This window comes from Ascidiella aspersa, chromosome 2 (assembly GCF_963924565.1).
Source record: "Ascidiella aspersa chromosome 2, kaAscAspe10.2, whole genome shotgun sequence".
NCBI lineage: Eukaryota > Metazoa > Chordata > Ascidiacea > Phlebobranchia > Ascidiidae > Ascidiella > Ascidiella aspersa.
The window spans coordinates 5,639,900-5,667,241 of record NC_139448.1 but is presented as its reverse complement, the minus strand read 5'-3'; the positions used below and the strand labels follow the sequence as shown (position 1 = coordinate 5,667,241).

General features: G+C 37.7%; 4 protein-coding genes and 1 non-coding gene across 6 annotated transcripts; 1 reads left to right on the top strand and 4 right to left on the bottom strand.

Moving 5' to 3' along the window:
* Positions 1-1,357: 1,357 nt before the first annotated feature.
* LOC146163302 (uncharacterized) lies at positions 1,358-9,219 on the bottom strand. The gene is made up of 4 exons (XM_083381974.1): positions 8,871-9,219; positions 6,074-6,227; positions 2,794-2,931; positions 1,358-2,158 (listed from the first exon to the last, which is right to left on the bottom strand). Exons 1-4 carry the CDS (start codon positions 9,000-9,002, stop codon positions 1,551-1,553), a joined length of 1,032 nt encoding a protein of 343 aa, XP_083238100.1. The 5' UTR covers positions 9,003-9,219; the 3' UTR covers positions 1,358-1,550.
* A 348-nt stretch (positions 9,220-9,567) lies between these two features.
* LOC146163300 (regulator of MON1-CCZ1 complex-like) lies at positions 9,568-22,875 on the bottom strand. Of its 2 annotated transcripts, XM_083381093.1 has the most exons (18): positions 22,684-22,875; positions 22,016-22,177; positions 21,367-21,426; positions 21,205-21,291; positions 20,713-20,784; positions 20,563-20,631; positions 19,822-19,925; positions 19,267-19,353; positions 18,395-18,500; positions 17,917-18,028; positions 17,187-17,350; positions 16,427-16,496; positions 15,652-15,758; positions 14,802-14,990; positions 14,183-14,356; positions 13,374-13,427; positions 12,726-12,891; positions 9,568-10,316 (listed from the first exon to the last, which is right to left on the bottom strand). In XM_083381093.1, exons 1-18 carry the CDS (start codon positions 22,792-22,794, stop codon positions 10,246-10,248), a joined length of 1,965 nt encoding a protein of 654 aa, XP_083237219.1. In that variant the 5' UTR covers positions 22,795-22,875; the 3' UTR covers positions 9,568-10,245. The 2 variants fall into 2 exon arrangements, with proteins under 2 accessions (XP_083237219.1, XP_083237220.1); XM_083381094.1 differs by lacking the exons at positions 9,568-10,316; positions 12,726-12,891 and adding an exon at positions 13,203-13,292.
* Trnaa-ggc (transfer RNA alanine (anticodon GGC)) lies at positions 15,289-15,363 on the top strand. Its single transcript has one exon. It is a non-coding gene; the product is annotated as a tRNA-Ala (tRNA).
* Positions 22,876-23,381: 506 nt separating the features above from the next.
* LOC146163299 (RING-type E3 ubiquitin-protein ligase PPIL2-like) lies at positions 23,382-25,013 on the bottom strand. Its single transcript, XM_083381096.1, has one exon. The coding sequence runs from the start codon at positions 24,965-24,967 to the stop codon at positions 23,414-23,416; it is 1,554 nt and encodes a 517-aa protein (XP_083237222.1). The 5' UTR covers positions 24,968-25,013; the 3' UTR covers positions 23,382-23,413.
* A 14-nt stretch (positions 25,014-25,027) lies between these two features.
* Positions 25,028-26,190, bottom strand: LOC146163298 (mitochondrial inner membrane protease ATP23 homolog). Its single transcript, XM_083381092.1, has one exon. It carries the CDS (start codon positions 26,134-26,136, stop codon positions 25,372-25,374), a length of 765 nt encoding a protein of 254 aa, XP_083237218.1. The 5' UTR covers positions 26,137-26,190; the 3' UTR covers positions 25,028-25,371.
* Positions 26,191-27,342: the final 1,152 nt, after the last annotated feature.

Sequence of the window (27,342 nt, the reverse complement as noted above, 5' to 3'; positions counted from 1 at the left end):
TATTTTATAAAAAAAGGTAATAAACGTCTGAAATAAACACATCACAGATCATAAGAAGTAGGCCAAACAAGACACAGACTTTTTGCACTACATATAAAAAAAAACTGGTCCTTTCTAAACACTTGTTGTGCAATGTCACATATTTTGTCCGATAGTCACACCCGTTATTTTGATCAAAAGTACAGCTGTGTTATAAGATGACGATTTTTATCATTACTTAAGTCAAGGTAGCAGAAAAGACAAAACTGAGAAATAAAGTGTTAAATTTTATCCGCGCAATTTAATTATAATTTGCTTAAAAACTTACCTCAAATAGTAAAATGAAATCTACCGCGCACCCCATATAAGGCATTATTTAAATACAGATTCGCATTTAAGCTTTTAAAAGTACTAATACTTCTTGATAACTGATACACCTGATATCAGGAATTTGCTATTATTTGAATTTGCGACGACACACCCTGTGACTGTGACATCACAAGAAGGCGAGGCGACCTATTGAGAACCGGTGAACCGCACAAGTCAAAATTATTACAAACTAATACAGGGCTTCTAGCTCGTCTTTAAGCGTCACATTTTCTCGCGCTGCCAATCCAAGTAGGTGCCATTCCAGGCTAATTAATATTTAGCGGTAAGGAGCTGTCATCAAGTTTAGGGAAAGTTTAGCGGCTTAGGCACTTAGCAATGCTTTGACCGATAGAGTCAACTGCGTTCGGCTTGGAAAACTTCAAAGGTTCGTTTTTTGATTGACCAGGGGCTCAGTTCGACAAATGTTAACCCTGGATTCGTATTAACATCAATATTCGATATTACTTGGTAAATCCGACTCAACAACTTTAAAAATGCAACTTCGGAACACCGAAAGCTCTTTGAAAACACAGACACATACATGGTTCCTGTGCTGGTCCATTTTTTAAGTGTTGGCATACCGAGGCTACGCAACCAAAGGCATTTTGGAAAAAAAACTTTTTATTGTATTGTTTCAGCAAGTATTTTTGGCCAACTTCTGAGCGAAGATGGTTTGTTCTGGTCAGTCAATCAACACTTATCCAGTAGTTGAACCACCGATGTATACGCTGTTCAAAATCGCTCGGGAATCAACTTTGCGATAAATGTTGGCGAATAAACGCATTGAAAAAATTAATTCAGAGTTGTAATCAATTTTCACTACTGAACATTTGTGGTGAAATCTGGTCCGTGATTAAATCTTAGTTTTAAACCGGCCCGTATAGTGCAAAAGGATTGACGATCCCATGCGTTTACATGATTTTTCAGTTTTCGAATGTAGCCAATCTTGAGGGAACATCTTTTTTTGAAGTATGTGTATTTAAAATACATGTTAAAATAGAGTGGGCTTAGACTTTTATTCTTTAAACATTAGTAAACATTTCCCTTAGGAGCAAAGTGCGTCCAGTGAACCACATTCATTCATACCGTCGCCGTTCTCAGTAAACCGCTTGGTATTTTTTTTACAGGAACGATTTTGCCAGAGGATGTGTCGCCATTTCTTCCGTTCAATCGATACCCACCGACAAAAATCGCAGCAAATCTTACACTGAGGTCAACTGCTGGTCGTTTCTCGGCGACCCTGCGAGCGACGGAGGATCATCAGAAGAAGAAGACGAGGAAGAGGTGACATTTATGTTCCTCTGCCAGCAGCAACAGGAGGAGGAACAGCAGGATCTACTGCAACATCCGGCTCTTAAAATCCGATCCTTTAACACGCGGACAGCGAAGAAGATAGTGTGTGTACAAACCGAACAAATGAGCAAAGCGGCTACAGCTATAGCGACTGCTGTTTCCGGGTGGGTCCAATCCAGGACTGGGTACACAGCCGACGTGACCCCGCCCCAATGTAACCCCAGGGTGAAAATGATAAAGACGAGGCCGAAAGTGGCCGACACGTAGAAGTGCATGAGTCGGAACGGCAAGTCGTTCACGGCCAGCTCGATCGTGAGCAACGCCAGGTTCATGGCGTGAACGTGAATGTTCACGGGCAGGATTGAAGGCCATTCGTTCACGATGCCGTGCTGTACTCCGTACCAGTAAAAGATGCTAATGAATGGAGCCGTGTCGGCGTAAAGGTAAAAGAGCGCCCAGCAGACCTGGTGGTACCACTTCAGGTCCGGCTCCGGATTGTTCATGGCGCTCGGAAAAGCTGAAAAATGTAAATGAAATTTTAAAGTGGCGGGGCACAAAGGGAGTAATATTGACAACTCCTTAAATGTGCTATATAAAGTTATACTTACATGTACAAACTTTTAGGGATATAATGGAAAATACATGTTTTCTGTTACGTAACGTTATTGTTGAGTAACAAACGAAGCATAATCCATTAAAAAATCGTTGTGTAACCTAACAGTATTATAAAACAAAGTCATTTTGAAATTACCTATAAGTACCAGTCAAGTCCTTTATGAAAATAACTTAAGTCAAAGTCAAGTATTTTTAAAAAATCAATAAGTCGAGTCCAAGTCCAAATCATCAGTTGCCCTATTAAAGTCCAGGAAAGCCAAGTCATTGACTTAAGTCATTACAACACTGCAAAGTGCAAACATGTTAACTATTAAATTTAAAGCCTCACAGCGGCATAGACATTTGGATTACTAAATCGTTTTTTTTTTACATATGTCAATTGGACATTTGGGTTGAATTGCGCACAAGTTCTACAGTTTGTTCTGTAAATGTTTTATCGATTACACTAAAAGGGAGCCTATACATGGTCATTTCGGCATTTGTGTTTTTTCAAGTATCCCCTGGTTTATGGCAACTGTAGAATTTAAGCCGGGCTACTTGTTGGAATGGCTGGCAGCGGTGTTGAGATCGACACACTTCTGACATCTAACGGCGACGACGTAAAGGGCGAGTCGACGGATAGGGGGCGAAAGAGATCATCCACGGATGGCAAGACCACGCAGAGCAAAGCGAATGCTACAAAAACAATAAAAACATCAGTCGAAGTGAATCAATGCCTCTAACTCGACAAAAAACAAACAGGACATGGTGATACATTAAACAAAAGTTATCTATACGAAATGATAACACTTTAAGAGGAATAATATTGGAATATTGTTGTATTAGTTAAACAAACATTTTGTTAGGCTTGCATTGGATTTAATGCGTACGTTTGATTTTTGTTTCAATGCTTAGAAAGTTTAGAATATATTCCAAGCATCTTCAAAATTAGCGCTATTTCGATGTGACACTATTTTGTAAACGTAATAGTTGCGTTACGATTTACTACTATAACTTTGAATACATTGTATAGTTTATGCCGATGCCTATTATACCAAATATTTAAGGTAAAAGTAATACGGTTCAAGTCGTGTCAATTCAATTATCATAATAGCCAACCTGGTAAAAAACAAGATTGAGTTACAGGGCTTGAAACTTACAGCTTTTAGCCTTAATTTGGTCAAAAATTGCCTTTAAATTTTGAATTTTGTTGTTTTGTATGAAATGTTTTGCCAGGTAGATGATATTCCCGCGTTAGACAAATAGTTTGGATGAACTGCCTGGAATAACTCACTAAATAAATAAATCGCTTAACTTGAGTTCACTTAAGAATAAATCACTAAATAAATAAATCACCTAACTTGAGTTCACTTAAGAATAAACCACTTAACTTGAGTTCACCTAAGTCACGGTTTTAAAATTACTTGACTAAACTTAAGTGGTTTTGATAAAATTACTAGACTTGAACTAAGTCATTTGGACATTTGACTTGACTTAAGACATTGTGTTAAATAACGTGCGTTTAAATTAAGTGTTTTCATTTGACATTTTATCTTAAAACTGAGCCATTTATCCCACATTTTGCACGTAAAACGATTCGGTTCAAGCAAAACAACAAAGGTTGTAAAAAAGATTTAAAACAACTTTATTCAACAAAAGCAGAATACTACAGTTACGCAAAAAAGCATCGTCAGTTCTGCTAAGATTCTACAAACACAACGAACCACCAAAAATATAAATAAATAAAACTATTCAAAAGTTAAAAAAGCCAATAACAAGAAAACGCAAACGCAACAAAGAAACGAAATTCTTCGCGTTTTCTTGGCGGTGTTTTGCTTCAGGCATTGTGATACCTTTTATTACAGTAGCTCTTTATTTTGCCATTTTAACGTCAGTATAGGTTTACAGCTCGACTGAACTGTATTGCAATTCTGTTATTGGCTTTTTAAACTTTTGAATAGTTTTATTTATTTATATTTTTGGTGTTTGGTTGTGTTTGTAGAATCTTAGCAGAACTGACGATGCTTTTTGCGTAACTGTAGTATTCTGCTTTTGTTGAATAAAGTTGTTTTAAATCTTTTTTACAACCTTTGTGGTTTTGCTTGAATTTTACGACATGGAGAAGAGATCAACAACTAGCAATGTTGGAGCAGGCTTAGCTCCCAAAATTAACAAATATAATAATAATATTATTATTATTTCATCAATTAAAATTCGATTGCTACATGTTGTTTTTCTAGTAAAGGTATTGTGCATAAGAGGACGAGATTACCAGTTGCAGAAGTTTAACGTTTTTTTATCTCAGTGATTTGAATTGGACTTTGGACCTGCTTCAATGATAACTTGACTGGAACTTAACTCGGACAACTGATGACTTGCACTGGGATTTGATTTGTTATTTTAAAATGCACTTGACTTGTATTAAGTTTTTTTTTACAAAGACTTGATTGTGACTACATTCATTTCAAAATGACTTGGTTCCAATACTGTACGAAACCAAGCAAGTCTCAAATATTTGGGTTTTGCGGTTTGATTTTTCGAGAAAAATTGAAGCGAGCAAAAACAGATACGTAAGTCGGTGTTTGTGGGTAGCTATGGTTGGCTGAACACCGGCAAAATTTTCCCATCCACAAATACCCGTAAAAAGAAAGCCGTTTTCAACAGTTCAACGTGGTTTCAACTCAAGGAAAACGAGTACAACCAGAAACCATTGATGTCAAGAAATTTCGCTCTCCGACGTAATTGAACTGAAGTCGCATATTGGATGCAAATTTTTAATGGGAATTCGAATAAAAGGCGATATGCCAAGTAGGTTTCTATGGCGGCAGAAGTAACAGGAGGCGAAGAAATCTTCGGAACAATGGATGGTGGGCGTCTCGTTTCGAGTGCTATTGTTCAAAAGGGCTCTGTCGTTTCTCATTGTCGTTTATTTACGTTTCAGTAACGCTCCAGATTTAGGTATTTCTTTTAATTGAATCGGCTGCGTACGAAAATTCCGTGCTTACGTAATGGATTGATCCCCAAGGTCAATTCCTACAGTTCTAGGTTTGTTACGAATCGTGGTTGTCTACTGCAAGGCTTGTGAGGTGAGGAACCACAGTGTTTCAATGTTTCTCAACCTTTTTCGCGGCGACGTCAAAATTAAAGCGTAAGGAGGCTACAACAGCGAAGCTTTGGCGACAAATAATCTTTACTGGACTTTTTGTAAGCGAACAAGGCATAAGAAATTAGCAATAATTTAATTAATATAAGCCATGACTCGTATTGTTTCCGCAATTTTCTAAAATCTTGAAAAAATTCTTCTCAGAACTATAACCATATAAAACTACTTAAGTCAGCAACCATACCAAATCGAACGGCGACCATAGGTTGAGAAACAATACTGACAAATGAAGTAGGGAAGCTGTACTATAAGAGCTGAAATACATGCATTTTATTTGTTTGGTACGAATGAAAAATTCAGCAAATGGCTCGCGAAGTAATGACTTGCAGGCTCGCCCTAAAATGCACACCTTCATATTTTTGCAACCATCGGAAAACCAAGCGCAAACTAACTATCGAAAGCTTCTAACGCATCAATTTATTTGTTAGATTTCCTGTGTTTTTGCAAAGGTTTTAAGGTCTATTGCAAAACTACTGCAGTCGATGACCAAAACAAACTACGTCCCAGTCTGAGGTTGCCTGGGTAATTATGCCCGAAGTAATAACACCAAACAAGTTGTCTTTACAATCGTAATCTTTATTGGCTAAATTGGCCAAGAAAGCCGTAAAAATCTTAGTTCCTTCATATTCAAAGTTTTTCCAACTTAAAAACAGAAGCACTAAAGTAAATGCTTACTGAAATAGAGGCACATGACCACTTCGCCCCAGTTTGTGAGGTAGACGTAGTAGATTGGGTCGCGGTTGAAAGTCAGGTCAGTGATAAGCCAAGCAAGGCAGTAGACGCAAATGCACACGCGGTATGTTGCAACAGCCCAAAGCTTACTCGTCCACTGCAAGACAAAGAGAAAAAAATCTGTTGAAATCTTGTTTTTACTAGGGCTATAAAATATGGACCTCTAAATAATTAGCAATTGTTTTTGTTACGAACAAAGGTTAAGCAACCAACTTGAATATATGCGTAAAACTTAGCTGACAGTCCCAGAAGTGCTTAGTTCCAATATGGCGTATAGCACCTTGTTTAAAATATGCATTTCGTCCAAACATAAAACGTAATAATACTTTTTTGAGGTTTTAGAGTAATTACATTAAGTTATACCTATAACATAGTATTTTGCCGAAACCGCATAGAATATATTTGCTTCCACTAAATGACACCAAAGACTTGTCTTAAAATCCTTCTTCGTATAAATAGTTTAGAATTCGTTAAATTACTAAATGAAAATAACGACACCACATTGTACAACAAAGGGTTTGCGGGAGTGCGCAACAACAGTAGATAACACGTCGGCATTGCACCAAGAGCTGAACCTATTTTCAAATGCCGTAACGATAGGTGTATTTACTGCCCCCTGCAGGTATTTTAGGCTAAGGTTGAATAGGCAAAACCAGTTGTATCAGTGACCTTAAGATGGCTTTCAGCACTTACAAATCCTACACGCGCAACAGGTGCATTTGAGCGCCGCGTTGCAAGGGGAGTTTGAGTAATTTAGGCCACTGATGCATTTGTGACATTCTTGTACGTTTCTATAGAGAACAGATATCCAAAAATTTTACCTCGTATTTTAATCCATTGAGCTTTCTTATAACCAATTCAAAAACGTTAAGCTCAAAATCTTTCGCTAGAGATTCATGAAATAACTAGAACTGTATTTGTTAATATTAACTTGTAATTACAATAGTAAGACCGACTGTATTGAAGACTACATGTATGAAAACACGTAATATAGCTTAAATAAGAGCATAACCAAAAATCATTCGGGACTGTGGGTTATGAAATGAGTTGTCCGATACATGAGATGTTGCAGAAAGTAGCGCGAACCGATCTTATCCCAAATGACGTCACTAGTCTACTATGCCTACTTAAGCAGAATGGGTGAAATTGGTACGTTATAAGGTTTTCTGTCCAGGTTTTTAGACCGAAATTTGCCTTAACATTAAAACGTTTAGTTACCCCCAGTTGTTAATCTACTTTTCTGATGAAATTATCTTTTAAGGTAAAATCGCGGCGTTGGGTAGCAAAAAAATAACTGAAATTATGTTATTAATTGCTAACGGCACCGATATCACGCTAGAAATGTCCAATGAAATTACGTGACATCTAGTAACTACTCCGGTCCGATGTTTTAGGACAAAATCATTATGACTCTATTGGTCATTGCGTCTTTCCTACAGAACGCAATGCAATGTATTAACGCCAAAAAAATAAATGTTATTCCACAACGTATAACATTTAAATCACAACGCTGAGGTATGATGACATTGACGTTCCAAGCGCTTTTTAGGCGTATAATTGGTAGCTCCACAAAATAAGTATGACCCTATTGGTCATTGTGTCTTTCCTATGGAATGCAATGCAATGTACTAACGCCAAAGCAACAAATGTTAATCATATATGGGCGGAGCGAATCGTTTTCTATATGGGTCAGTTTACGCTTCAATGTTGTTTTAGTATGCTTTCAATCATTTATCAATCGGGCACGAGTAGTGAGCGTTTAAGTTTAGTGGGTAACCAACCTAGGCTTTTCCGGAAGTTTTGACTCCGGGGCCACTATGAAAGCGAATAAATTCATTGGCAAAAACAGGTGGTAAGCTTATACAGAACACAAAGTTTATCGTGTAATCATTCCCTAGCATTACACAAAGAGTTTTACAGTCCGTCAGTGTTGACATAATAGAAACGTAATACACGGAGCCTAAACGAAGCGATTTAAACCAGATACCAATCAATGGCTTAAATAAAGCTGCTGTTAAAATTGTCCACAGTAACGTAGATTACTCATACTTCCAACGTATATCATGCACTAGCGAATATCGGCCTGTAGACAAATGCTAGATTATACAAAGATTAATCCAAGTATTTATACCTTAACTGGAAACCTCGTATTCGTAAGAGTTAGATCTCAAAGTCAAAGCAGTTGCTATAATTTAGAGTTACCGTACGAAATAATTTAAATATTATTAAGTGATCCCAACCTACTGAAAATCTGCAGTATTCCACTAAGTCTGCTTGGTGTACCTCAACATATCTCCTATATATACGTGAACTAAAAGCTCCGCAATAAAACTTAAAAGTCATGTTTTAATTAAACAAATTAAGTAGCCTAGGCCTGAAAGACCTTTGAACCATGGGTCCCCAACCTTCGATCACTTACGGCACACTAACAGGGCTAAAAACCGTGGCCGGCACACCCACATAAAATATGTCGACGACAAAAAATACTTGAGTAAGTTATAAAGCGTACAATAATTATATGCGATAATACGTCAAAATATATAGGCTTATACGTATTACTTTGTCTTGTTAAATCTATTATTAAATTTACCTTTGAGAACATGCAAGTAGCCTAATAAGCTTCCAGCAACACCGCGGCATACTGCGATAACTATACTAAACACACACACCATAACTCTACCAGCTGATCTAACCTGCCAATCGTAATGGCCCGGTTTTTAAAAAAGGATTAATTGCCTACCTTGAGATGGCGAAAGGACGAAGCCGGACAATCCTTGAAACGGAATTTTCTCCAATCGAACTCGTCGGCCACAGTTTCTCGTAAGGTCATGGCTCCTTTGCACTCAGTGGCTCGCCAATTGCCATCGAACATCGCATTAAAATGAACTTGAAAAACGCGAAAATCTGCCAGATGTAGCCCAACAGCAGCCAAGCTACCGAGGCATAACTGCGCAACTGTGAATAGCGTCCAATGCCGATGTGAGTTTTTTGCGTATAGTGCAGCGAAATCGGCGACTTTTTAACGGTTAACTTGCAGGAAAAAAACTTCTCGCGCTGTTGGAACTAGGCGGTTTGTAACCTTCCCTACATATGTCTACCGTACTTTTGGAGTGACTGGAATTACCGGCAGCTGAACGGCAGGTGTTCGGTTACAGCGGTTTACGGTGGAAATACACCTCTGCTTTCACAACAGCGCCGAACCGGCGTAGATGCTTGCGTGGGGTATCTATGGGTTTATCTCTTCTCTCTGCAAGTGGACGAGCGCTTGTTGTAATGTCCAGGAAATGTGCGCTTTTACACTGTTTTACGTTTAAACACATTGTAGCCCTTTTTCGGCGATGAAATTCTTCATTTTTCTTTCTGTTCTGGTCTGCTATGAACTGGACAAAATTTGGAAAAGGTAGACAATATATTGAGCAATAGACTTTTACTGGAACTTTTCTCACGTGATATTGCAACGTAATAAAAACAAAACAAGAATAGCACGGCGCCTAATCATAATGGAAATAAGTTCAAATCAGAGGACATTTAAAACCACAACGCTGAGGTATGACGAGATTGACGTTCCAAGACATGAGAAAGTGGTCACATTATCCCAAGGGCGTGAGTTCAACTCTCACTCAAACACCAGTTTAACAAATCGGTTTATGACGTTTTGTTTAGCATAACTTATAAGCCTATTTTAATTTTCATTACCTTGTTTCAATATAAACCACTGTCTGAGCATGTTTATGTCTCTTGACCTTCCGTTTTTAACAATATTTATTATTTTTCGTATTGTACCACCTTTACACATCAACTTTTGTGCAACAGAAGTGTGTTTTTCATAGCAGAATTAAGTGCACTAATTTGTCAAAAAAACACTTTAAATTGTCCGTAGCGCAAACGGTTCTCAAATAATCTCTAACTTATGACGCAATCAAACAATTTGATGACGTCACAACCACCACTGAGATCCAGCATTGACGTCATCACGGGTTGGGTAGTGTGTGGGGATGCAACGCCACTTTTCTGCCAGGCAGCTTGCAATGCGCTGCGACGACGCCTCGTTTAGTGGAAAATCAGTTCCAGCTCTCGTTTGGGAAACGCGTCATTGTGCGTGTGACGTCATCATGTCAGTCGTCATCGTTGTAGTCGGAGGCGAAGCGGCTGACGTAGTGGATCATGAACTCGTCGCAACGTTCCGCTGAAACGGGGTCGGGAAAATATTAAAATGGACGAGTAAGCGAAAAATATTGTTAAGGTAAGGAGACGGGAACCTTTTTACCTAAGGGCGGAATACTTTTGGTTGTATCTCGATGAGAGTCATTTACCATGTTTCAACATCTAGTTTGTTGGAAAAATAGTTATTTGAAAACGTCTGTTTAATTTGTTCGTATTTAAAAGGCTACCTGCCCCTTACAAAACTTTGATTACAGAGTACCGTGATACGAACGTGACCTTTTAAACATTGAATAAGAGATTCCGTTAAACGGACACATGCGCTATAAACTTGCTACTAATCTTGTCTAAAAAAAAGACAAAAAATACAGTTGGAAAGGGGCCATGCCCGAGCAAAATTCCTTTATCAAAAGAGCCATAGGTTCCCGACCCCTGAGTTGAGGTATGATTTGCGGTAAAGTAATTGGGATTGTGTGGTAAAATTTTTGAACAAATATTTTTAGAATAGCGTTTTTCTAAATTAGTAAAGTTTCGCACCAATTGAGATTCATTCGGAGCATAATGGTTGGAGATTGTAGTACGACGTAGTACGAATATCTTACTTTTGTATGGGCTTTGATATTCTTACTAATTTAGATTTGCTTTTTGCGCTACATTTGTTTTTATTTTTGAAAATCGCTCATAGGATGTTATTCTTCAGGTTCTGTCAAATATATCCAAGTATTTGTATTTTACGGCCGCACTAAGGTAATGAATAGCAAAACTATTTCAACTATTTACTATGAGTTTTGCAAAAACCCGAAATATAACTGATTTGTGTTCGACAGGCACTGGGTTGTAGTGAGCAAAGCATCAAAAACGTGTGATTGACGACGCCAAGACACTAATGCGGTACTTCATACAACAATATGTTGTTTAAATCAATGTTTAACTAATAGGTAAAATTTTTGTCAAAAAAATAGTTTTTCAGGTCAAAATTTGTCAAATTTTCAATTTTTGCGCAAAATCACAAATTAAACCCTAAAGGATTCGTCGGTGTTCTAAATAAAGTCATTCAGCCCAAGTCATTGTCACAAAAAGTCATTTGCATCAAAATAAAATTTTACATTATTTAAATTTGTAACTCCTCAACAAAAACAAAACACATTGCGAGCAAACTGTTTTACAAGCGGAAATTGGGGTAAGAATATCCAAAAATAAATAATTAAAACACCTCATTGATATTTACGTCAAGTTATTTGTCCAAAAGACTCGAGTCAAGTCAAGTCATTTAAAAAAACGGTGACGTAAGTTATTACAACAATAGCATATCGTCTAAAACAGTACATGCCAACCAGTGGGTTGCGCGAAGCATTTCTAAATGCTACAGTTTTCTATTAGATGGGAAATTGTTACTTTATTATTACGTAACTTTTACGCAACTATGTAACAAATACGTAACAATCCAATATGCAATCTCAAGTTTCGCATTAATAGTAAATTGCATGCGTAATGTGTATGCATTGTTTCTTTTCTCATTAATTTGTTTTTCATTCGTATTATCAGATCTCATTGTGGGTCGCACAATAGAACTTGCATTAAAAGGTGGGTCGCGAACTGAAAAAGGTTGGGAAGCACTGGTCAAAATAAGGATGGGATGAAAACTAACTCCAGTCGTTCACTTTCTCGCATTTTATAATTTCAGAGTCCACTATAAAAGCGAACCAATATCAACGGTTTGAGAGGTCTTTCGCGTAACAAAGTGATTTACGTCACGATTCAATTGACGCCGGGATCCCCAATAACCTCGCTAAGTGAAGCAAAACAAAAAGCATTAGTTTAATTGTGCGCAGTCGGAAACGTAACTTGATATGCTTTTGGCCTCAACAGAACCCAACACAAAAAGAACGGTGTTGGCGGAAATTAAGGAGAAACGCACTTTTCTTTTTGTTATGTTGTGACTGGCCAGTTTGGCCAAGTGACCCCGCAGTTTGATGAAAAGACCGCAAGTTGTTTATTATTGCGCTTTCAAAGGTTCTAGTGTTATTGTTGACCAGTTCTGCGTTAAGTGACCTTTGGTTCCAAGTCTTTGCGATTTTAATGATTCAACGTGCTCAAGAGATTCTTAATGGATCCAAAGACCAGGGCGATTGGGTGACCTATTGCACTCTATTTAAATTAGTATCTTATATACTTGCTGTATATATAGTTATACGTTTTATTATATGGAATCATAGATTTGCCCTATTTAATTTAATTAACTATTCGAATAAAAACTATTGTTAAAAAATCAACTGCATATTTCCACAGCCATTTAAATGCACCACGCGTCCGCCTAATGCCACCACCTAGCAGCTAAGAAATGGGTCAAATTGTCCGCCCGGGAATTTGATTCTGTCGATGTAAAAAAATGAACTTAAAAATATAAACTGTGCTACGAGTCTCCATCGCCCACCTGCCGTAAATTCAGGTTTTCCGTTCAGCCGCATGTTGCGCGCCTCGAAGAACTTGTACGCGTTGTAGAAGAGCATGTCGTCATGCATGGATGCCTTTAGGAAGTCACGTGCCGGCACGAGGTCGATCATCCCGACGGAACGAACGAATCTCAATGCTGCCATTACCTGAATGGGGAAAACAGCGTTTTCGTAAGGTATTTTTTAAAGGCAGAACGATTCTTTTAAAGTTTCTTCTGTGGAATTTAAGTATCCACACACGCACATGCATATAAATTCGCAGCGTATTTTTACGTTTTTTAGGTTGATTTTAGGAACACATTTTTTGCAATCAAATTTAGATTTCATTTTTTACTATTTTCAATTTTTTGCAAATCAAATTGATAGATTTTTTTTAGTACAAATTCCCAAATTTTTGGACATTATTTGCTTTAAAGAAAATCTTTTAAAACAAAAAACAAAACAGAAACTAATTAAAACCTTTATTAAATTCGTGTGATTCCCGTCGACCCACCCAAATCAAATTACTGCATTAGAGTAACGATACGAAAACAGCCCAAAAAATATTTCTATAAAATAAAAATATTTTTTTAGCAGCGGTTGGGAAAACCAAGCCTATTCGAAAGACACAGCAAACCAATTACACTCACCCTTTTCTTCGTGAGTAAAATGTCAATTACTTTGTCGTCGCAGGTTGCCAATTGCTGGAGAAAAAAAATCAACTTTTGAGTTTTTTAACTAAAAACGAAAGATTGTACACTTTTAGGAAAATGATAAACTAGGACAGAAGCCTAAAACTAACGTATGGGCTAATAGGCGAGTCTATATTGTTCTAATCGGGATATGTGCAATACTTGGCACAGTTTACTATAAATGAAAATAAAATATTGAATTAGCAATTTCCACTACGAATTTAAGCGAAATTTCGAGCGGATTTCGAGTTTTCACTGGGAATGTACAGCGCTTATTTTAGGGTACGCATAGAATTTACACAAAAATTGTGTAAAAATTTTAAAAATCGGTAAAATTGTCTCAGCATTCGGCAAACAGTTTTCTTATAATTCGGGCAAAACGGTTTAAATTTCCGCGAGAAAACAGAACTCACAGAAAATAGCGTAAAATATACAAAAAAACAACAAGGGTATAAATATGCTGTTGCAACCAGGTATAATATATACTGGAAAGAAGTTCTTCCAGTACTTATATGTTTTATCCAACGTTCGGGCTTTCCATCCAGGATAATTTCATCAGGGAATGTGTTTTATTCCTTGAAAGACTTCTGGATATAGGAAGCCCAAACGTCGAATGAAATGAATAATTACCAGAAGAGCTTCTTTCCAGTATATACTATACCAGGTAGCAACAGCACATTTATACGCGTGTTTTTTGTATATTTTTACGCTTTTTTGTGTTTTTTTTAGTAAACACAGATAGATTCTCTAAGGATTCCTAATCTCACCTTGTACATTTCGAGCGCGAGGTCGTAGCAAGGCGGGTGTTGTGCCTCGAGTGAGTAGAGTAGAGCGGCCAGCGGCTGCGATATCTCGATTGCATCGTGCCAGATTAGTTGCTGCAGCTCGTGGTAGCACTCGCCCTTCACTAGGCTCTCAACTAGCAGCTCGTATATGAAATGCTGTGGAATGAAATGTAAGCTTGTAAGTGTGAGAGAAAACTGTGTGTGTTGTGGGGTTTTATAACATGTCAGCTAGTAGATTATTTTTCGTCTCCAAGTCAGTTTGACTCAAGTCGTTTTAATCCCAAATAGTTGTGATTCTAAGTTCTACATAAGTCGGTCCAATCACGTTTGTGTCGACACAAGATCATTTTGTTTTTGATTCCCAAGTCGTTTGGACACGAAGACACTCTTTTGTTGCTGCATTGGCTGACAAAAAAACAGGGTTTTTCGATCAAACATCAATTGGTATCGGAACAGATCCGCGATACATTCTGCTGAACATATCGAGCATCGGTATTGGTATGAATTCATCCCAAAATAAACGCTGTTTCAGAAACGGGAAACAAACAAAACATTAAGAAGGGACCGGCTGTACTACGAACAAGCAAAAGAAAACGCGAACCTGAATACTGAGCTTGAAGTTATCCAGCGATCGAACGTACTCGATGAGAACCGACTGCTTGAACTTCCAGCTGACCCCATCCAGCTTCACGAAGGGGGCGAGGACGTGAGTGAAAAGGTCGTTCTGGTCCACAACCACCCAGCTCTTGTGGGTGGCCGGGGTAGGGGACTCACACTGGTTTTCCAACTTCTGCAAGGGTAAACGAGTTAGGAGTGGTTAGGTTTGTGAATTAAACGACAAGTTTTGGAATATAGAAAAACTGCAGTGGGTCGGAAATTTGATACAGACTTTTTTTTTTTTTGACAGAAAAACGTAGGAATTATAGATGTAGATGTATGTGTGCTTACAACTGAGACATATATGTGTGTACATATGTTTCATTGTATTATGATATGATACTGGCGATCCCCTTCGTTATGAAGCTGCTTGTACTAACAGATTGAGCAAGCATTGGCGTATGGTTGTTTCTCGACTCGTTCCCTTCTGAGCCTGCATAGCTCAGTTGGTAGAGCGACGGTCCCGGCTTGACCGGAGGTCGTGAGTTCGAACCTCACTGCAGGCTAGTTGTTTTTCTAGTCTGCTCTGCTTGCATCATTGATCGACAGATTCGGTGAGTCTGCAATGGCTTTTCGGTGTACGAATTATAGATGTGTTTCACAGATATCCACCGATATCACACTTTTTTCCCCCGATTTTTTCCTTTTTTTGGCAAGCGATACGCGTTACCGATTTTTTCATATACCTGAAATAAGGTGAAAATTAAATTATTACGAAAAAAAAAAATTAAACAACATTTCAGTTTATAACCTATTTTATTTTGCAATTTAATTTGGCAAGTAAAGCTCTTAACCTCGGCATAAGCTTGTTCGGCCTCCACGTAATCCTTGTAACGCTGGTTGAGTTTGGAAAACATCGAGTCAATCTCGCCGATGGGAAGCTGGTGCTCAGGGTAGATGGCTGGAGAAAAAATAAAAAAGTGCGTTGTTCACCAAATGCAGGTATGTATTTTTGTGAGGTGTGAAATTGTCCCTGTTAGACTGCATTCAGAAAAAGGCGTTAACACAGTTTAGTCAGAAACAAACAGAAGTCATACTCCGTTATAATCACATGTTCGATGACATTTTATTCTGATACCCGATTCTTTAAACCAGTGGTTCCCAAACTTTTTTCGCTCACGGCACACTAAAAATATCTTAAATATTTAAGGGCACACTTTTAATAAAACAACAATCATCAGTCATTTTACAATCTCCCTTAACACACGACAAACTATATGTAAGTATCTTAATATTATTAATTTGTAATGGATGCGCATTCAAGTCTAAAACGCTTGCGTGTATGCCTATTGGTAAAACAAATACTTTATTTTCCAAAAGTACAAAAGTTTCGCGGCACACTTGGCAATCTCTCGAGGCACGCTATTATGCCGCGGCACACAGTTTGGGAATCACTGCTTTAAACAAAAGTTCCGCGACCCGATGCCGAATGACGTCATTACTACGCTCCAACGAGCAAAATAACCCTCAGAGAATCAACCTCAATTTGCCTATAACGATGAATTTGCCGAAAAGGAAAGATGAAGTAATTTTTTTTAAATGGTTAGACACAACGGATATCATACTGACCTTGCCGGCAGACGCACAAGATGGAAGATTTGCTCGATTTTCGCGACAACAGAAAGTCGATGAGGACGCACTGTGACGTAACAATTAAAAGCATTGTTTAAACGTTTCGGCCTCGTGCAAGATTGTTATGGATTGAACGAATCTTTGCGCGTTTATCCAGATACAGGCACTTAGTATTATTTTAGGTAAAAAATACACTATTAAATTGATCTAGTGTCTTAAAACACATGATAACCAGCTTAATTTAAAAAGATAAAAACACTGTTTCAATATGCTAGTCGAACGATCGGCTTGTTCTAGCATATGTTTATATCAGGCCATTTTGTGTTTGCCAACACACTCGACTACTTTACAATTTATGTACGTTGCTTCGTATATCATTAAGATATTGAAAATTTATAAAAAAAATACGGACGTCCCATCATAAACCAAGTATTTATTACAAAACTAAACACTGCAGGCGAAACACAAAAAATTGCCATGTTAACCACATACTATTGAGCTAAATTCTTTTTTGGAATTAAATGAAAATTTGTTTCTAAAAAAGAATAATTTCCTGCATAAAATGTTGAACCGTGACTAAAAAACCTACGCAATTGATACCACCCTCGCATTGTACGAGTACCGATACTGTCAATTGGTATCGGGTATCGTACCCGATTCGATATTATCGGACATAGCCAGTCAACACATTCTCACTAAGTTTTCATCAGAATGTCAACTCGAACAATGTTGTAAACATAAAACAAAATATATTTACCTGGTCGCTGAACATGTCCAGCATGTCGCTTAGCGCCACCTTGAGGTACCACATGCAGCCCAGGGCAGCGTCGATTATGACGTCAGGCTGGAAGACAATCCAAGTGGCGGAGTAGAGGTCGCACTCGCGGTCGGTGAGCGCCGTTTTTGACGAAATGTCGGATGCTGGAACAAGGTTAGGGAGTCGGTTAAAATAACCCGAGTCCGGCTCCGGCCAAATGTTTGATTTTTCCGGGTCCAGAGTCCGGCTCCGAATTTACAGCCTGCTTACCACCCAATTTCGTAACTAAAATAAGGTTGATATTTACTAATCCACTTACAGGAGTGTCACATAATTCATCAACTTACAATACATGGTTGAAAAACATTCTACCATTTAAAAAACATTCTACCATACCATATCACGCCTTAACTATTTAAAGTTGGCGACATTATGGGTTTCGAAATTTGGTACTACGCGTGTGCACGTCGGGCACGGGAATTAACGTGGTCTTACACGAGTCCCAAATCCGATTCTGCAGATCTGCTAGTTAGGATAACGCTAATCGAGCATCCCTATAAAACATGGGGCCATGATACAGAAACTCAAGAAGGTAACAAAGGTTGTAGTTGCTTTAAACCAAGGGTAATTTTATGCTAGGTCACAGGTCAGTCCCAAATGCATTGACCATCGTTTTTTAGAAATATTTCGGCTACAAAACAAGGTTAATTTGGCTCGACTAGCTTCCTACCTGGCCCTTTCAAGAGGAAAGGTCGTATTGGAAGTGGGTTGAGAAGTGGATCCAGGTAAACCACGTTTGATTTTGAAACCCCGGGTAGCTTGACGTCGAACAGCATTGAGGTCTGAAAGAGTGGAAAATACAAGGTTAGCTTAATACCAGCTTTCAGCGTTTAACACAGTGTTTTTCAGCCTTATATGGCTAGGGGCATCCATCAGAAATAATAAATAGATTGCGGCATGGCTACAAGATTTTTCCGTAGGTAATTAGAATGTCACAAATGGCTGCGAAACACTTGAATGTCACATTAAACGGAACTGGAACAACACACATCAGCTCTACACAACGTAGGAAGTAAAAGTTGGATTTATTCCACTCCAATCTTACACAAAAAGTTGTAAGATTTCAGCAATTAGATTCTTAAATATCTCGCAAAACCCTTTAGCATTAAATGGGTGCCGCGGACACTGGTTTAACAGCAAAAACCAACCTTTGAGACTTGATGGTGCGACACAATAAGGTTGTCGACCACACTGAACGCGAATCGTCCGACCATTCCAAGCCGAAGCACGTAAGTCTTGCGGATCACTGTGTCTCTGCGAATACACGAGGCGAAAACTGATTGTGGCAACAAAACTCGATTCCGGAAACGGTAAGAAAGTGGTTCACAAGCTGTGGTATAGGTATCATCCAGCAAGATAAGGTTTATTGTTGAAATCAGGCATGTCCCATGCTAAGCCTTTTATTTTGAGGCCGATATCGGGGGAACTTAAGCAAGACTGTCCTATCCGATTCTATAACACGTAATTGCTTTAAGGTACACTAAACGAAATATTTCTAGCTGAAATGTGCAGAAACTAGTAATTTCCTATCATTTGGATTATATTTCTCTACCAATGCCAGATATTTAAAAAAATACGCCCGACCTATCCGATAACAAATTACAACATCAGTATGGTTAAATAAACAAAATATATGAAAAGAAAATGGGCAAAGGTATGTACCATTTAATGTGTAAGCCCAAATGTACTCGTAGAAAATTTGGGTTATCTTCGATTGGTAATACTTTTTTCTGAGAAACAATTTGGATCTGATTGTGTTTTTTTTTTCAGTGAGCCGGGTTCATGAGGGCCTTCATAAAGATTGTAAAGTGGCAATAACTTTAACATTGGGACTACTACGCATAGATTCTGTTAAGTATATAATTCTTTCTACACAGCATATTGACCAAAACCGTTTAATACTAGTTATAGTAAACTCTATTGGATTCACTAAGTAGACAAAACTATTAACAAATCAATCGCACAAAAACAAAGAACTTACTGCCGGTAATCACTTTAAAAAAAAATACTGACCACAAACCTTAGCAATAAATAAAGTGAGAGAAGACACTTTTCCGTTGAGCTTGGAGGCGGGTGCTTCAGAATGCCGGCATACATGTTGCCATATCTGAATGATTACAAGAAAATTCAAAACGTAACCAACGCTTGTTTTGCTTTCTTCCATTATTCATTATTATGCTAAAGGTCTAACTTTGGTTTGGTTACCATACCATTCAACTGATAACCTACATAGCTTACTTGTGTATTTTAATTTAAGCGCTAACGATAAATAAACATTCCTTACTTACTTACATATAATTAAAAACAGTCAGTGCTAGTTGAAACTAAGGTTACATTTTTGAAACATAACATACATTGAAGAAGGCGGGCCATAGTGTTACTAAAATTTACAAAACATTCCTAAGGGCCAAAAAATTTTGATTGGTGGAAAGAAATCTGTCCCAGGGGGTTCCTAACTTCCAAATTAGGCATTATCCTACTTTTAGAAGGTAGAAATCATGACAAAACGGAGGAGTTGTATAATAACACTTACATAAAGTAACAGTGATTATTACAGTTTAATTCATTTACATACACATTTAGAAGAATGACATCTCTCTCTTGAAGTTTAGATGTTGTTGGTTTGTGGCTGTATGAAATGTCTGCCTCAAATCTGTGCAACTTGACAATTTGACCAGCCTAAAAAAATATACACACATACACTATATGGAGGGAACAGGCGGCACTTTATAAATATAAATTGTATTGAATTCTTGACAAGCTTTCGCACAACCATGCTTCATCAGGTCAAAGTAACAGTATATATATATAAAACATGATAATTAAGGTTACACAACACATATATTACACAAGCCATCTAATACAGTGGTCGGCAATCGCCAGTCCGCGGACCGGTACCGGTCCGCGAGGAGTTTATTACCGGTCCGTAGCAGGGTTTCCAGATGATATTTTGATAAAAATATAACTCCTCGTACGTACAATATATCGAAAACGGGCTATATATAAATTTTTTGGATGTTCAAGCGTACTCACCCCAAAGTCTAATAGAATCAAATCATGCAAACAATGTCTATAAACAATTTTGATGTTCAGACAGGAAATTTTAGAAAAAACGCATGCATTTTAATTAGGACATTGAAAAAAGCTGTTCCTTTACTGAACATTTGTTGTTTTAAGGCCGGTCCGCGACAAAATTTCAGTTTTAAACCGGTCCGCAGTGTAAAAAAGGTTGCCGACCCCTGATCTAATATACTGATTACTTTACCAAAGTCTAAATTTAAACTTGAATGGTAGTCAGAAAAGTTGAATATTCTACCTGAAACTGAAATGGGGCCAGCATGTCTGCTGTTTCTGTTGTTGATGCAAGGATGATTGAAGAATCTGGCTGTCAGAAACAAACAAGTTTTAAATGTTAATAGTAAATGGTTAATAAAAATATTTCATCAAAAAATTACTTGAAACTTACCGAAAATAAAGTCCAGTTTACAGTCAATGGGTAGCTCTTTAAAAACTTCAGAAATCGTTTGTCAATGTTTGCCTAAAAATATTAATTGGCTCATGGTTAAGATCTGATTCAAAGAATTTTAAATATTTAACAGAGCAAAATAAATAACAACCATTTAAAAAATGTACTATCAAAGTCAATTAATCTGACTTTAGTTAAAGCAACATTTTTTTTATTAATTTTGCGAAAATTAGGCAGCCGTCCTTATACTGAAAAAAAAGCCTTTTGTTGCGAATTTATTTAAAGTGATTAATATAACAGAACCACACAATTAAAATGTTACACAAGCGTACACAAGTATAGATGCCTTATTAAAATCTAGTAGAATCCTGGAAAAGTCTTGCACAGATTTTAGGAGTAAAACTAATACAGAGAAAATTAAATCAAGATGATTTCAAATGTAGAATGCTACAACTGGTAAAGTGTTTGCCTGGATGTCCAGTGATAATTTACCTGGTAATACTCAACACCCATTTCAGTTACAAACACAATGTCAGTCGAGCTAATCCAATGGAACGTTTTGATCTTATTTGTCCTTCCCTGCAAATTGCATTAAAAACAACAAATTACTCTTTGTTCTCATGGCAATAAAACACTTTTCAGAATTACTATTACCTTGCATGTTTGGGAGTATTCAATTGGATCTGTCGCTCCATTGATAAAGTTGGCAAACTCCTAAAAAATGGAGAAATTGTAAAATCCATTTTTTTCTTAAAAAAGAGAATTGTAAAATCCATTTTTTTCTTAAAAAAGAGAATTGTAAAATCCATTTTTTTCTTGAAAAAGAGAATTGTAAAATCCAATTTTGTTTAGCTTGAAAATGAATGTCAAAGACAAATAAGTCGAGTAAATTGACACCATGTTAATAAAGACGTTTCAATGTGCATTTAGGTCATTATAAGTTCATGTGACTAAAATCTATCCATCCTTATTTATAAATGGTGGAACACAATTCTTGGCATATACAGAGTTTCTCATCATTCAAAATGCAAACATTTTTGTTCATCTAAAAAAGCGTAAAATAATTTCAATTTCAAGCAGTCCTCATCCTTCAGATTGACCTTATATACTTACAGAGTGTGTAGATTACTTTATTTACATTTTAATGCAGGGAATCAATGTTTTCAAGCCTTTTTGTACACAAGTATACTATAGTTAAAATAGCTTAGGAACAATATATACGGATCTGTTCAAAAGTTTAATGATCTATTTGGGCCGTTATTTTCATCATTAAAATAGCTTCATTTGAAAATAAGGAGATTACCACAGCTCTTTCACTTCTCTGGATAGCCAAAATCTTTTGTTTTGCTGAGAACTTGATTGAGATTAATGGGCCCTTGTCTTTGATTTGAAATGAAAGTGAGTTTTTGTCTGTGGGCCCTTTAACGGTTACAATTGTTTCTCCACCAGAACGAACAGCAAACACCTGAAACCCAACCGACAAAGGTTAGAGTATGTCTAATAGAGTTATCCAACTTAAAATGAAGTCAAGTAAGCAACACATACAAAATTTGGACAAATATTACAGCATAAAAAATCCAGCAGCAGTGACAATTTTAAACGAATTCATTAATAACCTAAAAATTAGTGAAAGTGGGGAAAAAATGGATGTTGATAAAGCCTGGTCCAGCAATGCTAGTCTAACGCGAATTGTGTTAAGGATCACTTCATGTGAATAGGCTAGAAGGTTTTATTTAAGGTTGTTAATAGGAAAAGGACTGCAAATATTTCATCTGAGCATGAGTAACTAGTTTGCGCTAAATACTAGGTTTGATAGTAGTACACAAAAAAAATAAAGAAAGCTGTAAGTTATCAATATTATACGGTCATGGCCTTTAAGATGCACTTTAAGAACATTACCTTATTATTTGTCTAACATCAGATACAACAAATCGAGTAGCTAAAACATGAGGTAAAGTTGTTATTATGAACCTGTTTGTTGAGATCGTCGAAGAAGACATTTGTGGCAATGCTGACTGGATCAAATCTGACCGGGTTTTGTCCCAGTTCAAAACAGTGGGAGCTTGGAGACGAAGCAGCCATGAATGCCAGATTAACTTCCCAGTTTAGATATCCATCCTGGCTTACTCATACAGTCTTTTATAATATCATATTATACAAACAAGCTAACTTTACAAGTGAAGCTATACAAATCAAAGAGAAGAAAATTCAGGACATTTTTATAAAACATCACAAGATACCGATCAGAAAAAAGAAGCAATTACAAAGCATTTCCACTTACAATTTACGAGTAAAAAACAAACAGAGCTCCAATGCAAACCGTCAGAAAGCTAACTGATTGCCTGAGCAGATAAACTTAGGTTTGTTTAAGCCAGTGGTTCCCAAACTTTTGCAGCGTTTGGCACGCTTTAAAAAATAATATAAATATGGCACCCCACTAGGATTTTTATGGAATGAAAATCCACAGTCAACTCCACACATGTAGGAAAATATAATTTAATTGGTAGTTTTGTACTCTAATTATACACTTACCAAAAAAAAAAGAAAAAAATCAGATTCTTTAGGATTCCCAAATACCTCCCTGCACCCTTGTGCCTTAGAAATGGTACCCCATTGTGCCACCCCGTTTGGAACCACTGGTTTAAGTAATGGCAGGAAAACTACTTTCAATGTGATAATAAAAAAGCCAACTGTATCCAAGCTACCAGGAGCTGAAGTCACTAAGTTGTGATCCTAATTTGGAAGGTTTCTTTTTGGATGCCTCTATCATGGTAACTTCGGTTTCCTTTGCTTTTGTAACAGCTGCGTTAATGTACTTTCCAACGCCCTTCTTGTAGACTTTGGGCTTGATGGCGGCTTGCTTGGCAACACGCAACTTTTCCTCTTCTTTTTGTTTTGCCTCAATCTCGTCTTGGCGAAGACTAGCAAGTTTGGCGTCAGCCTCTTCAAACGGATCGACAAAAACGACGGCACGCTCAAGCATGAGTTTTTGAAGTGGCGTGTCAGTCTTCCGGTCCGTTTCGGTGGCCTCCAGTTTGCTCAGAGTCGCGAGTCCGCCGACAAGTTTGCCGAAGATGGTGTGTTTGCGGTCCAAGTGCTTGCACGAACGGAAAGTGATAAAGAACTGCGATTTGTTTGTGTCTTTGCCGGAGTTGGCCATGCTTAGGACGCCCCGCTCTGAGTGGGAGAACTTGGATCGGAACTCGTCGGCAAACGGCTCCCCCCAGCACGACTCACCCCCGCTTCCAGTACCGGTCGGGTCACCCCCTTGAATCATAAAGTTCCTAATCAGCCGATGGAAAATCGTTCCGTTGTAATATCCCTTCTTGCAGAGTCGGATGAAGTTCTCGCAGGTTTTCGGCACACTTTCGCAGAAAAGCTCAAGGTTGAGATCGCCGAGATTTGTGGTCAAACGTACGTAGCCCTTCTTCTTGACGTAGTCGTAGCGAACCGCGTCGTCTTCACGCACTTTGACTTCCTGCTCAACTTCTGGCGTACTCGCCGTTGACGTAAACGATGATGAGACCTTGCCAGTGGAAAAATTCGAGGTGTTAAACTTGTCAAGTTTTGCTTGTTTGGCCGAGGGTTTGCCCTTGAGTATTTCATCTCCCTTGTAGTTCTTGTAAAGCTCCTCTAGGGTCTGCGAGGTTTCTGCGTTTGTGCTTTTCATAAAATACTTTGGGTCAGATCGCGCTTTCAAATCGTCATCGGGTAGCTTCTGGTTGTGCTTGAGGTGGTAGTACTTCTGCAAATTAAACTTATCCAAATTGGTTGGGTCCTGAATTTGCACAATGTCAGCCCTGGTGAATGGTTTGTCGGTTATCAAATCCTTCCAGTTTTTCGACTTTATATTGAGCTGCTCGATTGCCTCGTTCGAGTAAGCATTTCCGGTGGTTGCAATGGCTACAATGTGGGTGTTTTCGTTAAAGATTTTGTAAAGAACAGGGCAGTGGTACTTGCCTTCTGAGTTCTTGTGAAATGTAAGTTTGAACAGTGATTTCGCTTCCAGCTTTTTACCAGTAATCGGGTTAGTGCCATATTTTTTTATCCATGGGACGATGTTTAGAAGGTCAAACACATGACCTTCGCGAGTGCACATTGCATTTTCGACTGGCTGGAGGGAAATGCTACAGCAGAAAAACGGAAGCCTCCGGAAATCTGAGTTTTCGACAGTTTTCTTGTGGCCGCCGTAAAAGGCTGCCCACTCCTTTCCAGTTATGTACATTTTGTCGCTTTGATGCTGGCGCTTTCCCATGATTGGATTCGATGTGGTTCAGAACAAAAAAATCAGTTTAGGTAAAATTTGATTACCAACCTAAATATAAAGAAAAAATGTTTTATATTCAAATAAAAATTTAAATCAATTAAAAGTCTCTAAAAACAAGTTAGCACAATGGTTGGAAGTTGTAGTCAGACGGTCTAAGGATTAAAGCCCATACAGAAGTAGGTATCATTTTAAATGTTAATATTTCATTTTCAAAATTAATTCATTTTTATGTTTTATGTTAAAAATGAAGAGTAATTTGAATCGTTTAAAATTATACCTTCTTCTGTATGGGCTAAGATATCCTAACTAAGTAAATTTTTTAAATTAATTGTTGAAGATCGTGTTGTTGTAGTATGTAGAATTTATTACAGACAAGAATATTGAAGAACATCTTAGTTTACTGAATATCTATTTCTGGATAAATACGCCTTGTAGGACATTTGCGCCTGTTTTACAGTCAATGGCATTCTGTCAAATGGTTCATGGTCATTGTAACATGAAGGAAAAACTTCTTGCATAAGATCGGCGGTTTTATCGACTCCAAAATTGGGATGCAAAGCCATGAACGAACGCAAGGCCGCATCGCGAACACAGTTCTGATGGCAGTCTTTAACACCCGACATTGCAGAGTTCAGTTTGTGGAATTTTAACATGCACTCCCCGCTCAGCGCAGCAGCTCGTATCTCCGAGCACATGGTGTGCTTTGGATTGTCATAGAAATCAACCTTGGCTCGACAGAAATCGTACGCATGCACAAGTTCGTGGCTGAGCAAGTGAGTCATCGTTAGTTCTCTACCCTTTCGAGTGAAAAGGTCCATGAACTTATTTTGACACAACACGATTTGATTGTTGTCGGGGTCGAAAGCCCCAAACAGGTTTGCATGGGGGTTGCACGCTTCTATGGCGATGTGGGTATCAGGGTTTACAGCACACCCGGCGTCAGCCATGGCCGTCATCATCAGATTGACAAACGGAGATGAGTGCTCAAAGGAAAGCACCTTATTGAGAATTTGCCTGGTCTTGTCTGCGTTTTCCTCATTCACGTCTTTGCCATAGTAAAGCAAGTCCCTCCTCGACTGAGCGTCTTTGGTGAAAAAGTCACGCAAAGATTCTCCCATGTTTTGAAAGCTCTTCTTGCCTTCTTCTTCTGAGGCCATTGTTAAATTCCACCTTTTCACACAACATACATACAAAATTTACTTGCAAAATTGACTCCTAGAATTATCAAACAATATTTAGGGTGGGAGATTTAGCGATTGGGTGGGTCAAGTATAATTTATTCTGCCATTAGGTATTTTACCCTGGCCATGGATTTATCTAATATGTCCCTTTGTTCCCCTGAAACACTACAGACTACAGAGTGCATTGGGGGGGGGGGGGGGGGGGGGGAGTTGAAAATAACATAGTATTTTAATTATGTGCCATTTAAAGTCAAGTCATTTATCCGAAATACTAAACAATAAGTATGGTGCATTTACATAGTCAAGAAGTTATTACTCTATTCAAAAATATACAGGGGGTTCTTAAACGTTTTTTACCGAACAGGGGTTCTTAAACGTTTTTTACCGTAGACCCCTAATTTGGCTTTGCGTGGACCATGGTAGGCGTGAAATATTCAGAGATGACGTCATAAATTAACGACACAAATGGTATACTGATGATAAAATGAAGTTTAAATACATTGCTAAAAAGTTTTATTTTTAATTAAACTTATTATTTTGAAAAATCGATTACTTCCTAAAATATACACTAGTATTTCAATTTGGCCTTCATGGACCCATGAAATTAGTTCACGGACCCCCAAGGGGTCCACGAACCCCAGCTTAAGAACCCTTGATATAGAAGAATAATCAAGTTTTGTGTCTTAATAAATCAATGCATAAAAAAATAAAGTTTAATTGCTGATTAGATTGATAACTAACGCTCCAATAACGTATTTTTGACAAGCATAAATCTAGAATAAAACAATACAAGCATTTGTATTGTTCTTAAACTTTGTAATATTTGTGATTTACATATAAAAGCCTCAGGAAGAAGACGTTTTATCGAAAAGAGAAAAGTTCAAAATTATGAAGAAACAGGAACGTACTGTACTTTTAACCTAATTGATTATTCTTAACTTGAGTATTAATCAAAGTAATCTATGAAAACACACACGCACATACGTGTAGTACAACAACTGTGACCTAGCCTTGATCAACGACAACGGTTCACATAAGTCACTGTTTATTAACGTTTTTTGCGGCGCCCTAAATACGCGTAAGGCGTAATTATAACAGCGAAGCATTGGCGACTCAATTCTCTTTACTTAACTTTTTTGCATGCTTAAAGCAACGACTTAAAGTGAACACAAAATATATTAG